Source organism: Plectropomus leopardus, chromosome 17 (genome assembly GCF_026936395.1).
Source record: "Plectropomus leopardus strain MGB_pleo_1.0 chromosome 17, ASM2693639v1, whole genome shotgun sequence".
Taxonomy (NCBI): Eukaryota; Metazoa; Chordata; class Actinopteri; order Perciformes; family Serranidae; genus Plectropomus; species Plectropomus leopardus.
The window spans coordinates 2984875-3001360 of NC_142192.1; the positions used below are offsets into that span (position 1 = coordinate 2984875).

The following is a 16486-nucleotide window of genomic DNA, read 5'->3' on the forward strand; positions in this document are numbered from 1 at the left end:
GAGCCGCCCATGCAGTCGCTTGAATTCACCCTCCTCTGTCTGAGATCAGTAGATTTTAGCCCGTCTGTGCTGTGACTGCTGTGGCTATGTTAGTCGGGACAGCTTCCAAATGTTACACTAAGCTTTACGAGTGGGCACTTTTGTCATTTTGAAACAAGTATGTCACAGGCTCCGTGCAGTAATCCTGGTCTGCCGTGTCATTCCTCTGACTGAAGCGACAGATTGCCCACTCTCTGTTTGAATGCTAATAATTGACCCAAACTGTGATCGTACTGCCACGGCTCTGAACATAAGATAATTGAAACAAAGAAGAAGAAAAAAAATCACATTCCTCCCACTCCCACAGACCCCACAGCAGATTGGGGTGGGGAGGTGTGTGTGTATGTGTGTGTGTTGGGGGGGGGCAGTTTTTGGCTTGCTCTGCTTGCTGTAATCTGCCTTTAAAATTTAATGTACCTGCACCTGTTACTGGGGATGAGAAAGATTATGTGTTTACACAAGTACTCATGGGAAAAAGAGAGCAATGTAAATTATTTACTTTTCACCAATTTTTCAGCGTGTTTCAGCCATTTTCCTTGCAAACATATGAGTGTGCCACAAAAACAAGTTATTAAGGACATAATGGTCAGAGCCACTAATGGCTTACAAGTGCCTGCCCTGCCTGTTCAAGGTTTCATTTGTGCTTCATTTTAAGGGATGAATGCCCTCCTAACTGAAACATCCCATTTTTTAATGCCACAATAAAGGGAACAGTTGGAGTAGTGTGTTTTTTGTTTTTTTTCATCCCCATGTTTAACCCTAATCTCCAGCCCTTTCTAAAAAGCTTTTACGCAGCCATGCATTGCGCCTGATTTAAACTGCCTGGCTAAATAAAAGGCTAAAATCTCATAACCATCATCTTTCCCTCCAGCTGCCTTCCATTTATTACGTCCACTTCTCTCTCTTGCACAGCAGTGTAGTTACTTAGAGGTGTGTGAGGTACCTGATATTCTGCAGCTGAGCGCATGTGTATTAGTAAAAATGTCACTCGCTGTGGGTGTGACCGTAGTACACAGTGACCTTAACTATACAATAGACAGAAAGAGGACAAGATGGGGGAGACAGAGTCGGGGTCAGTGGGAATGGCAAATCAGAGAGAGCGCTTGAGTGACTGTGAGTAAGTGTGAAAAGCAATTCAGACAGAACAGTGGCTGCCTATCACGAAGCCCCTTATACTGTGAACAAGTGTCCAAAAGAATTACCCATGATTACCTCAGAAAATTTGTCCTTCCAGTGCACTGATTTTCTGTGCTCTGAAGCCTTTTGCTCATTTTAATTTAAAAATTCTGAACTGATTCTAAATTTTCATAACAATATTAACAAAGAAAGTGTATTTAATGTTTATTTCTCATGTCATGGCTGATACCAAATCTGCCAAATAATGTCAGTATCTGCACCAATAATGATTTGTCACATTGGATTGGTGCATGCATATTAATTGATCCCTTTAATATCTCCGGGTACATTAAAAAATTGTGACAATGTCGCAAATCAATAAACAGGACAGCTTTGTGGCTTTGATTTTTGCACCAATGTGATACAGCCATTGGCTGCAATTGGCCCAAAATACATCCCTCAATTTCCCAAATTTCTTGATTGATTTTTTTACAAAATTTACATCCCAAAATACTGTGTATAGATACTGTGATTTTTATCCACATGCCCACTCGATATATAGTAAATACTGGGTATGCAAAATATCTGGAGTTCACAGCATTAAGGCCAAAACAGTGCTTTAAAACAGACAAAAGCTTTAGCACCATTTGGAGTTAATCTCTTTTCATATTTACATGCCTGAAAATGCATATTATATGACCCTTCACATACACTGGGCATGCAGGTATCAATGTAAACAGGAAGCCAATTGTGTACTCTACAGTTGGTTGCTTCACTACCGAAAGTATTGCCGATACTGTCGCAAAAAGTAAGATCAGTGATTTCTTTGCTTGGACCGACAGTGAGGTGGTTTACACTACAAGCAAGTCGTTTCCAACTTTTGTTACAGTTTACAGGTTGAACAATGCGTTTCCTTAAAACGGTGAACAACAGGCTTTGAAAAACATTGTCTCTCATTTGATGGGTGTGTCAGACTTGTTACTCAATCAGCAGCCACGTGTATATAAAGCAAACCATAGTAGATCTTTACTTACTAAACTTAAAATCTGTTTTATTTCACACCTATCTGGAGATGTAAACATGTTTCCTATGCCATTAAAGCCCCTTTTGAACTGAATTGAATTAAACCATGCAATAATAAAGGCAGTGCACCTGTGTAGCACAACATGGTGTTCAGTGCACCTCCGTTTCTGTTTAAATTGAAAATGTTTTGCTTCACCTTCAATTTTTTTCAGTGCTCAAATGATGCAGCAGATTGTCAAACAACCATACGTTTTTGTTTCTAGCTGTGGTACCGTGTTATCTTAGTTAGCTGACGCTATGCTATCTTTTTTTTTAACACAGGGATGCAGTGGGGTGACAAAACGTGATGGTGAAACATGGCTCCGACACTGGTCAAAAGCATAGATATTTTGAGTGAATACAAACTTTAGATGATATTTAGTTGAGGTGCTTTGTGGCAAATAGCAGATACACACAAGCCAGTGACGGTGTTACTATGTTAGTGAGCCCTTGAGCAACACTTAAATGGAAACTTGGTGATAACAGAGCTGGCCATGCTGTTGCGTTGTCGCTCATGGTGAGAACACAGCATAAGGCGGTCAGGGCAGATGAAAACATATTGGGAGTCATTGCAAAGAAAATACAGTTACATATCAGAGAGGTACCAGACACATTATCCATTGCCAAAGGAAGCCATGGTTATGAGAAGAAACATAAAATCGCAAAAGGTCTGAAGCCTCACTATAATGTTTTGACAAGCTGTAACTTATAAGACCCTAACAGGAAGTGGATGTGCGTGTTTCCGTCATCGTTTCTGAAGTCTCTGTTTCCCCATCTAGACTGACTAACTTTAACAAATTTCATGGTTAGGGCTGGGTAAAAAAAAAAATCCATCAATGCATTGTAATATTTTTTTTGCCAATTCAATAGCGATTCCTAAAATCATGAAATTGATCATTTCCGTTGTAATGACCCATCCCTGCCCCGTGGGGGCAGTGTGAGTGCCGCCGTGGTGTGATTGACGTTGTCCAGAGGCCCCACTTAACCCCCAAACAATGTCTGTTGTTTACTCATTAAAATGAAGACAGTGGTGCGAGGTAGCAGTGTGTTAAAATCAGCGCCGACAACATTAAAAGCCGATGTTTGGATACACAAAGTTGATAGAGGTTACGTCGTGTGTGAGCCTCGCAAGTCAGTGTTAAAACACTGCAACAATACGACGAACCTACGTAACCGTTTGAGCCGACACCACGCAGATGTTTTGCAACCTGTTGCTAACGCTAAAGCTGTGAATCACAAATAAATGCAGGTTGACAAATCCTGCATAAATGTTTATTACTTTTGTTAATTTCAAGCAATGTGCACTTTTCTGTATTTTAAATTTTTTTTTTGTTTAAAGAATAATGTAATGGTAAAATAAGTTTTGATGCCAGTTTGTTTTAAATCAATACAGATAATGCATGCTTTATTGAACACATATCAGGAGGTATTCTAATGAATTATCTGGGTATTTCTGACATCAACACCTAACTGAATCACTATCGAAGCAACTGGATCAATATCGAATCGAATCGAAACTAAATCGAATTGAATCGTGACCCAAAGAATCATAATTGAATTGAATTGTGAAGTTCTTGACAATATCCAGGCCTAATCATGGTTTAATGATCATTTAGCTAGCTGTTTCTCTTGATTACAGCTTCTAGAAAACCAATCAAGAAATTCAACTAAAAAAACTGTTATCAAAAAAGGAGCGAAACAAAGGGACAACAAACCTAGTCTTCAATCATTCATCTGGACTGATCTGTGATGCGCCAATCCTCTGTTCACCTCCATCCCACAAACAAGGGATGATGAGAGGAATCTGCTTTGTATGGCATTAGGCGTTAGCCTCTGCTTTGTGTCTGACTTGGCAGCTTTAAGCCTGAAGGAAACCTGTACTGAGGGACCTCAATCAGTCTCCATCTCCTAGATCAATATCCATTAGTCTCAGACTCACTGTGTGTCTGTGTGTGTGTGTGTGTGTGTGTGTGTGTGTGTGTGTGTGTGCGCAATGTGTGCACATGTGCATGTGTGTCGACCTCATCCTGGGTGAATGGGCCTGAGTCATAAATGTGAGCTCTGGATCAGATTTCTCTCTCTCCCTCCTGCTTGTCTGTTTCACTCTCGTTCTCGCACAAACATGCGTACACACCGCTGCTCATTCAAACATACAGAGCGAGCTTGTGAACGGCGTGCAGCAGCCTCTGAACATTCATTCATGAAGGCCTGGCAGCAGTTTTTCCCCCACTGTAAATAATACCATACACTACCAAAAAGTAACAATTGTATGAAATCAACACTAAATCAGCCTCTTAGTCACCAGTGTCGCCAGAGATATGTTTAGAGCGGAAGAACTTGATGATTGACAACATGCCACAACAAAACTCCCCATTTCAGAGCTCTGAGGCCTAGGTATTAATTCCAGTCTGGAAGACAGGGGAAAGAGACGGGGGGAGGCTCGTTTTTTTTATTAGTTGTCATTTTGCATTAGGACGGTGAGGCCCAACACGACGCAACAAGAATGAGGGAGGGAGGAAAACAGACACTGGCAAATGAACACTCAGACAGCAGGCAGTCAGACAGAGTCGGGGCGAAAGCAAAGAGGGAGAACATGAGGAAAGACAAAGAGAGCAAATGCCGAAGGATGGAAAAAGAGATGGGGATGGAGCAGGGGATGGAGGGGAGAAAAATAAACGTAGCCTGTGGCAAGACACTCAAACCTGTGCGTGTCCAAACAGGACTCCCTGATCTATAAGGAGGAAGTTCATGAACAAAACAAAGAGAAGCGTGAACGGGACACTCAAGCCTTCCAACCAGCTTTATGTACAAAGACACAGCTACACTGTATATCAGGGACACTCGCTTTGCTTTGCTTGGGGACCGCATTTGCAAAATAACAGGATGCCAGGGGCCAATTGCAACAGCCCAATTTGTTTCTAAGATTTCAGAATGTTTGTAGGATTTTAGGACATTTCTAGAACTTTAGGACATTTGGATTTAGTAAATTTCCACGATTTTAGGGCATTTCTAGGATTTTAAAATCTTTCTAAGATTTAGGACATTTCTAGTGTTAAAGGATATTTTATAGGATTTCAGGACATGTATCAGGATTAAGGACATTTCTAGAATCTTGGGACATTTCTAGGATGTGTCTAGGATTTTAGCATTTTTCCAGGATTTTGGGTGTTTCAAGAATTTTAAGGCATTTTACATTTTATAGGATTTATGACATTTCTAGAATTCTGGGACATTTTGAGGATATCAGGACATATCTAGGATTTTAGGACATTTCTAGGATTTCAAGAAATTTCTAGAATTTTAGGACATTTCTAGGATATTAGGACATATTTAGGATTTTAGGGCTTTTCTAGGATTAAGTACATTTCTAGAATTTTGGGACATTTCTAGGATGTAAGGGCATTTCTAGGATTTAAGGACGTTTTGGGGATTTTATCACATTAGTGACTCCTCACATATGTTTGGGTTGTGCAGGGAGCTCTATTTTAATGATGTTTTATGCACTCTGGCACCTTATGTATACTTAAAGTCGAAAAACAATTCTGAGTGTGAATCAATTTATATTTATTGCAAATTACATTATGGTTAGGGGGCCACCCTGAACCCTGTAGTAGTTTCACTACTGGTTTCACTACCGAGATACTAAATCTGAACACGATCTTCACCAAGGATGCTCCACTTAAAACTGTTTTTGAGCCAGTAACCATACAAATAAATTCAGCTGGGGTTAAGGAACCTTTATAGAGCTAGAGACTACAGTATGAACCACACATAGTGCTCAGAAAAGTGTTACTATAGGGATTTGAAGTAGCTACACACTGTTTGGAAACAGAGGATAATGGACACAACCTGTACTTTCAAACAGAAAGCTAAATCCAGTCTCATGTTTACAGTAAATATCTTTCCTATCATCATCTCATACACTGGGTGTTCCTGTCCATCACTGTCCTGTCGCACTCAGTGACATAAGCTCACTACTTAATGTGCCACGCTCTCTCAGGGAAGTTTAACACTGAAGCAGCACCCAACAACAAATCAGCAGTACCACATGAAAATATACATATTTAAATTTCCAGTGTTTAGGATTTAGGGGGAGGTATTGGCAGAAATGGAATATTATATAATTGTTCGGTTTTCGTTTTTTAAAAATGAGCCGTTCATATCTACAATAGGGAGCCAGTATCTGCCGTAGGGATGTCTGCCTTCTCTCCAATGTAATGGAACTAGATGGCAATCGGTTTTTGGTGCTCAACGGCCAAACAAAAAAGAAATACAACTGTAAAACTCAACAGCAATGTCTCTTTCCAGAAATCATGACCCAGTCACTCAAGATAACCCACACACCTTGTTGTGAGCAGTTTCATGTAGGAACTATTTTCTTTCTATGGAACTACACCCGTCGACTGTAGAAGGAAGCGTGCATCTACTCACAGAGGAGAAGCTTGTTTTCAGCAGTGCTAGGTGAGCTAGATTTTTAAATAGCACTACAGTTAAGAGGAAAAACGTGGATTTAGCATGTAAGAAGATTCTGCATCTCATTGTTTTCTCAATTTTTCAAAGAATTTCTTCTTTGAGACAGCTGCTAAAATCTCCTGATGTGTGGTGGGTCGCACACATAACACGTCAAAACGCCACACCTGTCCTGCTGAGTGTCCTGTTTATTCACACATCTTTTCAGCACTGCTATATCCAATGCCACCTTAAAGGTGAGACAACTCTGTCCCCCCATTCCAACATTGTATCTTTTACACAGAACGGGGAGGCGGCATAACAGCATAAAATTCCTGCCTTGAGGAGGCCGTGTAAAAGGGGCTTATGATTAAAGCCTCTGAACAATCTATCAAGTAATTAACAACAAACCTAGCCTTTGATTATTCATTTGCACCAATCTGTGGTTGCAACAACCCTCTCTTCGTTTCCATTCCATAAACACAGGTTGATGAAAGAAATCAGCTTTGTATAGTACTTTGGTCAAAAAACGGCAAAAATGTGTTTTTACTTTATCCAGAATGTCTCTTTTAGTAATCCTGCAGTAGCAGCCCCACCACTGCCAGAAATATGCAAGTGCAAGAAAAACCAATTATCTGTGTCACTGCTTCTCTCAAACACACAAAGTGAATATACAATTTAAATGCTCTATTGGTAAATACAGAGCCATTTCTGAACTATAATCTAAAACTGCAGCAGATGGCCTTGTGGTAATGAGAAAAGGAGGCATATCTAAACATTTTAATTATGCAACAAATTAGCAACCGATCTGATTAACAATGAGGCAGAATGACTGCAGCTGTGCACTACCAACAAAACATACAAAGTGTGGTTGCAAGTGAAATACAGGATGCCTCTCGCCTCTCCCTTAAAGGACACCATCAGTTCAGCTCAATACAGATACTGAACTTCCCTCTGTGGCTTATTATCTCGCTAGACACAAAACCACAGGAGCCAGAGGCTGGATGTCAATACTCGGCATTCTCCTCCTTGTTTACATCCCTTCGACTGTATTTCAAAATCGCACTTCTACCACAGAGGCCCTACTACACATGACAGAGAATTGGAACAGTGGTTCCCGATTAGTGGGTTGAGGTCCAGAAGTGGGTCGCAGGTCCATTTTTAATGGACTGCAAGTGACTCATGAATGTGTCAAATTTTTAAAAAACACAAGTTTTCCTTTGAAGGACAGGGAATTTACAGCATAGAGCTTCAATTCCGAAGTCTCATTTGTGTTTACTCTTGCAATATATTTTATTTCGTTGTGTTGTAAACAAAAGTGTTGATTATATTCTATGACATAAAATTGAATATGTGGTTATTTATCGAATGTGTGCCTTGAACTAATGACTATTGAAAAATATGGACCGTGTAACTGGACCTGTTGGGAACAATTGCACAAGAGCAGCCAGTGACTTGGCTTGTGAGCAGTATTCAGTATGCATTACTACTCTCTGCTTTTCATTTTCTCTGGTATGCCATAGTCAGTTCGGAATTTTCTAAGTGTGGTTCGTAACCATAGACAGTGTAATAAATACAATAGATGTCAGTCGGCACACCCCCAGTTTGGACAAGCATGCTGGAGTCACATGGACATGGAAGCCAAGCAATGTACTACTATGGATGAGGGTCACCAACAAAATGTATTTTAAATTGAAGTGTACACTATATTGAGAGTATTTTCACTGCTGTACCTTTCAGTCAGACAGCCTGTTCTGATGGGAAGCTGTCAGTTTCCTATCTATGCTCTTGTCAAAAACACCAGACACTACTGACAAAAACAACAATTTTAGGTCGCTGAACACAGGCGCTGCAGATCTGCCGCTACCCCAGTCACTTAGTTAGTTAGTGTTATTGTGTGAAATTGGTGAATCCAAAGTAACCCTTTTAAACACCAAAGTCACACAATAATACAAACAAAAAACTGGTTGAGGCAGCGGGAGAACAGCAGCTCCTGTGCTCAGAGATGTTAAATCACTGTTTTTCTCAATGGAGTCTGGCTTTAAAAAGAGCAGTATAACAGTTTCATTCTACTGTTGGAAATCACTGTCTGACATTAAGTTAAAGCCAGGAAAATATTCTAAATATAGCATATGCATTTTTTCTGGGTGGCACTTTTTTTAGTTGGCTAAAATACATTTTGTTGCTGACCCCTCCACAGAATTTGTTTGCCTAGCCCACTTCTCCAAACTGAGGGCGTGCCGACTTACGTTGACTGTATGTAACACACTGACCATGGATAAGTACCCCATACAACCCCACTTCAATAACTGAACTATCCTTTTAACATCTGAGTACCACACACTTATTTATATTTCACCAAGAGAAATTAACTTGCAACAAACACCACACATGAACTGCTCAAGCAGCTTTTCCTTTTTTGGACAATGTTGTTTTAAAAAATAAGCTAAAACTGCAAATGGAGATAGAGATGATGATAATGGCAGACATGACATCAAGCACTGGATCCTAATTCACTGCTTCCAGTCAGTGACACATAACTAGAGGGTTATTTGGCATATCCATGTGCAGCCCTTAAGCTCATGAACAGCCATTCACCCACAAATCACCATTCATTCAACTAAAACTCAAATCACAAATACTTTGGTAATCATAGCATCAATTGCATCAATGTGTATACTGAGTAGAGGCATGGAAGTGAATAACAAATGAAGCATCCTTAGGCCATATAATTCTCGGACTCTCTAAATCTCTGCTGGGACCACTGGAATTCACACTTTATGAGCCATTGTTGCAGCCTATGAAATCACTGTAGGCCCGTGTAAGGACTTCAAGTCACAGTCCTTGCTGATTAATTATCTTACTTAGCTAGTGTTAGCAATCTGTACATGTGAGTGAGCAGCGAGTATTCACGTCTAAAAGCAGCCGTACGTGTGTTAATCAGTGTCATTGCCATTCTGGGGTGTTATCCCCAACCAACAGTCCGTGTTATTGATGATAGGCAGTCTTTTGGCCTCGATAGCTGTGTTGCACTGCTAGCTTCCCCTGCACAGTGCACACCCAGGCTATAGGTGCCACGCCATTTATTGTTTACATAGCTTCCACAGTTGTGCTCTTTTTTGACAGCACAGAAAGCGTCAAACAATGTGTTAACTGAATAGTGAATTAAAAACAGACACACGCAGTCTATGTTTGTACTTAATTCGTCAATAAGTTGTTTAGATACACGCGAGCTTTGTCAACTCACTGGCAAGCTAGCGATGCTAAACTAGCTAGCATTTGTTAGCTAGCCAAGCAGACAGGATTCACCAAATCTGATTCAGGAATTATTAGCTCAGAGGCTAGCACTGGAAGCTAATGTTGGAATTAGTTATCAACACACAGGTCCGTTATCGGACAGCTTTGACCTGCTTCTTTTCTCGTTTCAACGAGGTCTACACTCACTCCACAGGATTTGACATATCGTCCATGTTCCATTTTAACAGTGAATTCATCCTAATGACACAAAGATGCTTTGCTTAAACGTGTCGGGCTTTGAGCTGGACGAAAAACACACATTTGCGGTTCCTGTTTCCATGTCTCTTAATGTTTACTAGGTCAGACTTATTTTAACGACAGACAGTTGCGTAAGCAAGTTTTTGTGGTGCCAAGGAAAGGGAAACAACACAAAATAATGTATTTTGTAGAAAAATACACGAAAAGCTAGCCAAACTCTGGCAAATCTAGCAGAGGTGTCCGAAGATGGAACTCGGATAATTAGCGACCTAGCTAACGTTGCCTGGCTACACAGTCTGGATGGGCTATTTGATAATGTAGTTAGAGAAATGCATTCGAGAGAGACATTTTTGATATTTCCAGGGCCGTATTGGTCACTGCTAATTGTTGTACATTTCGTTTACAACGATACTTGTGAAATTCATCGGCTACAGTCTTCCCTATCCTACACTGCATGAGCCCCCAAAACAGTCAACACAGACGGGAACAATGTCCCTGCCGTAGCAGGACCAAGGGGCGCAGCTCTCCGTGGAGCTCAGTCCGACCTCTCCTAGTCATTTTTGGGCTTACCGGTTTTGAAGAACGCCGCTATGTCGCCAGCGTCCTTCGTGGACTCCTCCGCTGCTTCCCCGGAGCTCATGGCTGCCACAACCCGAACCTGGAGCTCAGTATTTCCCAAGTAGATCCCCCAAAAAATCGACAAAAAGGTGGTACAAAATCACTTGAATCCCGACAAAAGCGCCATGAAAGACACACGGACGGTTACGGTGACTCGGAGACGCTAGCGGTGCCATCTGCAGACCTCCATCTTGGGGTAACGTAATTGGAAACGATCAACCGGGGGCACCGGGTTCCTCCTCGGAGTGGAGCCGAGGGGAGAGTAGCTGTGGCGCGGAAGAGGGGGCGGGAGGGGCCGGGTCGCTGCTCGGTGAATCTCCGTAAACTCTCGGAAATGAGCAGACGGTGGGTCATCAAGGAACGACGGCGGTCACCGTGTGTATGTGTGTGTGTGTGTGTGTGTGTGTGTGTGTGTGTGTGCGTGCGTGTGCGCGCGCGCGCGTGTCCAACTTACAATGAAACGTAGGACAAAAAGCGACAAGAAAAAACCTACACACAAACAAGAGCAGGTCACATACAGTCCGTCAGTTGTGATAATAATGAATGACAGCCTCACAAACTGTATGTTACTCGAGCTGTCTAATCCAGCCCAATTATGCGACACAGTGTTTGGAGTTTTGGGAAATTTAATAGACTATGATTCATGCACTGTTGACCGTTTCTGTGATTTCTCCTTAAAAGTGGTGTTGCCTTACTCAAGTTTAAAGGGAAGAGTGGAGTGATTGGTAAAGCCTCCCGGATCAAATCCAAACAGAAAAGGTCAGCTGTTTTGATTGATGCCATTCTTTTCGCTGTCCTTTGTGACCTGAGCTGTAGTACTGATGCCATCTGCTGGTTGAGGCTGGAACTGACACCTCTGTTTAAAGTGTCTTTCCACAGTGAAAAGTGTGTTTCAGATTATTTTAAATTTACTTTTTACTCCTGATTTAGCTTCATCGTGCCATACATCATCTTGTTTTAGAAACAATACAGCCTCCTGGGGTGTCTGTGAATAAGACACAATCGCCAAAGCTGAGTGTTCAGTATCATTTCATCAGCTGTATGAAATGAATATTCAGTAAATAAAAACAAACATACATAAATGCTTGAAACTGAGCTAAAATGTTATTTTAACCCTTTCAAACCAAACCTGAGCAAACTACTTTGATTTATTTCAAAAGCATGGGAAGAAGTCAATAAGCAATAAAAGAAGGAATTACACACACATTAGCAAGAAATTAGGAGAAAAAAAGATCTGGAAAATTTCTTAAAATGTATAATAATTTTAAATATGTAATTCTGATTATTATAGATGTAGTTTTTCCCTAGATATTTTTCCCTATAGCTTATTTATTTTTTAATCATTTTCTAAATCTACAGCTTTCTGGGACATTTCTTACATAGTTGTTCATCAACCTCTTTCTCATGTTTTAGAAAGAAATCTCACCAATTTGCTCAGGGTTCACAAGTTTAAATGCTTGTGAAAGGTGTCTGAAAGCAGTGCAAGAAAAGTGATGTCGCTTCGTATTTCAGAGGGTTAATCCTGCGTTTTTTAAATTATAAAAAGACAATATAATATCTCATTGATAAACCCCTCAACTATTATGGTATATTCCTGTACCCCATTCATTTTAATTAGGGTAGACTAAATATGAGAGGACATCTCTTAGTATAACAATATAATTCAAACAAAAGGGGGGGGGGCAGAGTGTGACTCTTCCTCTCAATTTACACTGCATGGTTAAGGCGGGAATATCGCGCCATTATGCCTTCTCGCCATTCTGTGTATGAAGTACTATCTCAGAATGGGGGGGGGCAGACTTGTCTCAACTTTAAGCCATTACGGGAGGTAGAAACAGTGTCGAAAAGGTGCCTGTATGAACAGGACAGCCAGCAGGACGGGATTGTCAACAGCACTGACTTTTCGATGACATGTCATGCATACAACATACCGCAATTAGCAGCTAACTCAAAGAAGAAGATTAAAAGTGTCTCAAAATGTTCACAATTTAGAAAAACAGTGAGATTTGTAAGCCTTCTGAGCATTCACCATATAACAGGCACGGTATATGACTTATTACCATGTTATGCAATTGTTAATTGTTATTAATTTGAAATGCATATGCATATGTTATATGTCACACTAGAGACAGTCGCTGTTGTGTGAAACGTCACGCCCGTCACACCTCTTTTGATCCCTTGATGCCAACATGCTCTCTAAAGTCACACACCGGTGTGGCATGATGTGGCCATCATTTGGTTCTGTGCAAAAAATGCAAGGGCATCACGAAAAACGGACTTTGTAGCAACTCTATAGTGAGATCTCTGTGTAAAAAGGGGTAGAGCCTTGGTAAAACTGTTTCAAAGTAACCTCCATGAGGGTTGCAGGGCAGTTTTTGTAGACTGCAGCAGTATAAGTCACACAGTATCTCATCGTAACAACTAAGTGTGTCTTTTTTTTTTTTTTTAACACTTCGAGTCTCCATAAATACGTATAAGCAAAAGAAGAAACCCCAACAGTGCGCAGGCAGGGGAGGCTTGTGGGGCATCAATAGGTTCATTACGATGTCAGTTCTAGTGTTTGCACCACACTGATTGAAGCTCTGTGCCCGAATCAAAGCAGATTATCAGGATAATGCTGCCGCTTACCTGCAGATTATTACAAACTGAGGTTTGTATGTTACTAAGTGACATCCAGGGTCTCCTCAATTACTGTCAAGTAAATATTTTTGCGGACCAGAAAGTGAGGGCATCACAGCACGGCACCATGCTCAAAGTGCTCTGACAAATAAGACACACACACACACACACACACACACACACACTCTGCAAAAATGCTCCAATGATGTCCAGCGAGTAAAACTGTTGATATTGACTTATTGTTGCAGGAATGTAGCAACAGACACTGGAGGGATTTATCGATGGGATTACATTATATTGTTCTTTTTTAGCTGGGACTGAAACATGGACACTGACCTTTAGCTAAACTCGATTTAAATAAATAGCAATGTAATCATGGTATAACACACTTCAAAATCAACAGAAACAAAATAGAACTCCCAAAAGCTATCTTTGTTTGTCTTTCCAACGTTCCAACGATCACAGACTAGGTTGAAATGAGCCTAAATTCACCCAATTAGATGTGTAAATATGCTGGTTCTATACATGCTAAAAATGATTAAATGTTTATTTAAATGGGGTCTGATGAGTTTGGAGATAGCAATTTTGGGGCAGTTTCTGATTAAAAGAAAGGATCTTAATCTTTAACCAAAGCTCTATCTCTGTCATTTTAATAACGTTGTCAGACACTTAGAATAACAGTTCGAACCTGTCAGTGGCAAAAACAAGCACTTTTAGTGGACATAAATTTACGGTTCACAAATGCCCCAAGTGGTTACATTGAGGCCTTTTTCGTGACTGCCAGCTGCAGCACTGTCTCGCTCAATGTTGGACCTGTTGTGAGAAACTGTTGTTCAGTTTCGTCACTTGTATACAAAATCTTAGGAAAATAGGGTCCAAATTGAAAAATACCTACAAGTTGTAATAATGTTTTAAAGAAAATATTTTAACTGAATGTTTAAAGAACCCTTTAAAGATGTTTATCATATCAAATAATGTTCCTATAAGGTTAAATGCTGACAAAAATTTAACGTTTAACTGCAACATTCTGAGGATGTTTTGGTGATGTTGAGAGGTGACCGATCATACATAAAACGTTCCCACAATGTTACATGAGAACATTTTCAAAGCAACATTCAGAAAATGTTTTCAGGATGTTATTAAGGCTTGAGATTACTCAACATTTTCAAATGAATCATTCCTTTAATGTCATATGTTGAATAACTGGTTTGTTTGTTTTTCTACATCATTTGATGTTTATAGAGAATGTTACCCGAAGTTTAAGAAGAACATTCTGGGAACTAAAAGAAAACTTGCCACTGAAAAAGTGACTGAAACATTGCATTGCACCATTCTCAGAACATTTTAGAACCCAAACTTGCGAGCTGCTTCCATGCAGACGCTCTCCCAATCAAAACAAGGTTTCAAAGTGTTTGTGTTCAGCATGACTGATAGTGGTTCTGATTTCATGTAGAAATACAGCTTTAAACTTCAGAAAATTTCATTTTGCTGATGTCATTGCTCAAGAGATATGTATACGCAAATCACGTAGGTGAAAGGCTATCAAAAAATATTATACAGTACATGAGGGAAAAATGAACACCCGAACACTTACTCCACGCTACACAACTTTAATAAAGACAGTGTTCCGATTTTACTTTGCTCTTTGTCTTTGTTGATATAATGTTTTTATCAATTGAGATATGTTTGATGGTTTGTAATATGGCCCCGGCAGCACTGTTTTTATTTCCCTATGTACTTCATTTGTGTATTTTCCAATTTATTGAATTGTTCACTGTCAATTGTTTAACCAGCCTGTGTGTTTCAGATGGTTAACCACAGCAGCCACCATAGAGGTCGTCAGCCTGTCGGTGTGCATCATGTATAAATATAGGTGTGGTTTCATCGTTTGAAACGTTTTGACCTGCAGAAGATCCAAGGTGGGTTGAAAAATTGTCTTAAACTTGAGTGACACACAGTGAGTGTGTAGGCATTACTTCCCCGTGTATACTTGTGTCATGGCTTATCAATTGTGAGATTCACTGAGAAAAAGCTGAACAGAAAAACAATTTTTGTATATTTGCATATATATGTATTGCTTAAGTTGTTGATGGTGTTTTGCTCAGAAAATAGTTTTTGATGTAATTGTATTACTTGTCAAGTCCAGCAGGGGGGAGGCTGACACTTGTGAACAACTGGCCATGTTGTGGAAGAATGAGATGAGTCTCCTCTCCTCTCCTCTCCTTATATCACTCCCATTTTTCAAACAAGGAAACAACAAGTCAGTGACAAATAGCTGTTTGAGGAGAACAGAACTTGAAGGCTTTTATCATTTAACACCTGGATCGACATCAGTTTTCTTGTGCTGCATTCCAAGGCCTTTTCCAAACATTTAAACCTCTGAAACCTAATAAAATTGGTATCAATAAAAAAAAGGAAAAAAAAACACACACAAAAAATATGGGCAAAAATGCAATGGCAAGAAATTGCATGAATTAGTAAAAGGTGACAAGAAAATGACCCGAAAATAAGCCGTGGAGGATTATTAGATATTATAAGAAAAAATGAAGGAAAATGTCCAGAAAACTATGTTTATAAATCTTATGATATGTATATACATATATATAATTTTTAAATTATTCTTAAGTACTTTTTGAGGTAATTTTCTTGTTTGTTTTTGGTTTTTCCTTTTAATGTTTTACTAATTTCTTCCAATTTTTTGGCCATTCCTTGTGAGGCTGATCACTGCCTTCTTAAAAAGCTTTTGACAAAAAAGTGTTTCAGTTGCAGTTTTGTGAAATATGGCTTTTTCCAATCCCCTGATATACCATCTCATGCGAGTGTAAAAACTTTTTTTTTGTTAAATGGGAGTTTTTTCAAAATTAATGTGTTTCCCTTCGGCGTATGTTATATTGGAACAATTTAGGGTTTGGTATCTTGCCCAATGATACTTTGACATACGGATTTTGAGGAGCTGGGGATCAAATCACCAACCTTCTGATCAATGGACAACCCGCTCTTCCACCAGAGTCACAGCCATTTTATTTTTAGTGCTCTGTCTCCCTTTGAGCTAAGGCGTCCTTAGTCTGAAAAATGTTAAAGACCCTGG

At 39.9% G+C, this 16486-nt stretch overlaps 1 protein-coding gene across 2 annotated transcripts in view; it reads right to left on the bottom strand.

Annotated features, from left to right (window-relative positions):
* trioa (trio Rho guanine nucleotide exchange factor a) overlaps nucleotides 1-11125 on the bottom strand; it is a 127046-nt gene extending 115921 nt beyond the window's left edge. For both annotated transcript variants that reach the window (XM_088090520.1, XM_088090519.1), the window contains exon 1: nucleotides 10732-11125. In XM_088090520.1, the coding sequence (XP_087946646.1) occupies nucleotides 10732-10801 (70 nt within the window). In that variant the 5' untranslated portion in view covers nucleotides 10802-11125. The remainder of the gene's footprint in view (nucleotides 1-10731) is intronic.
* Nucleotides 11126-16486: the final 5361 nt, after the last annotated feature.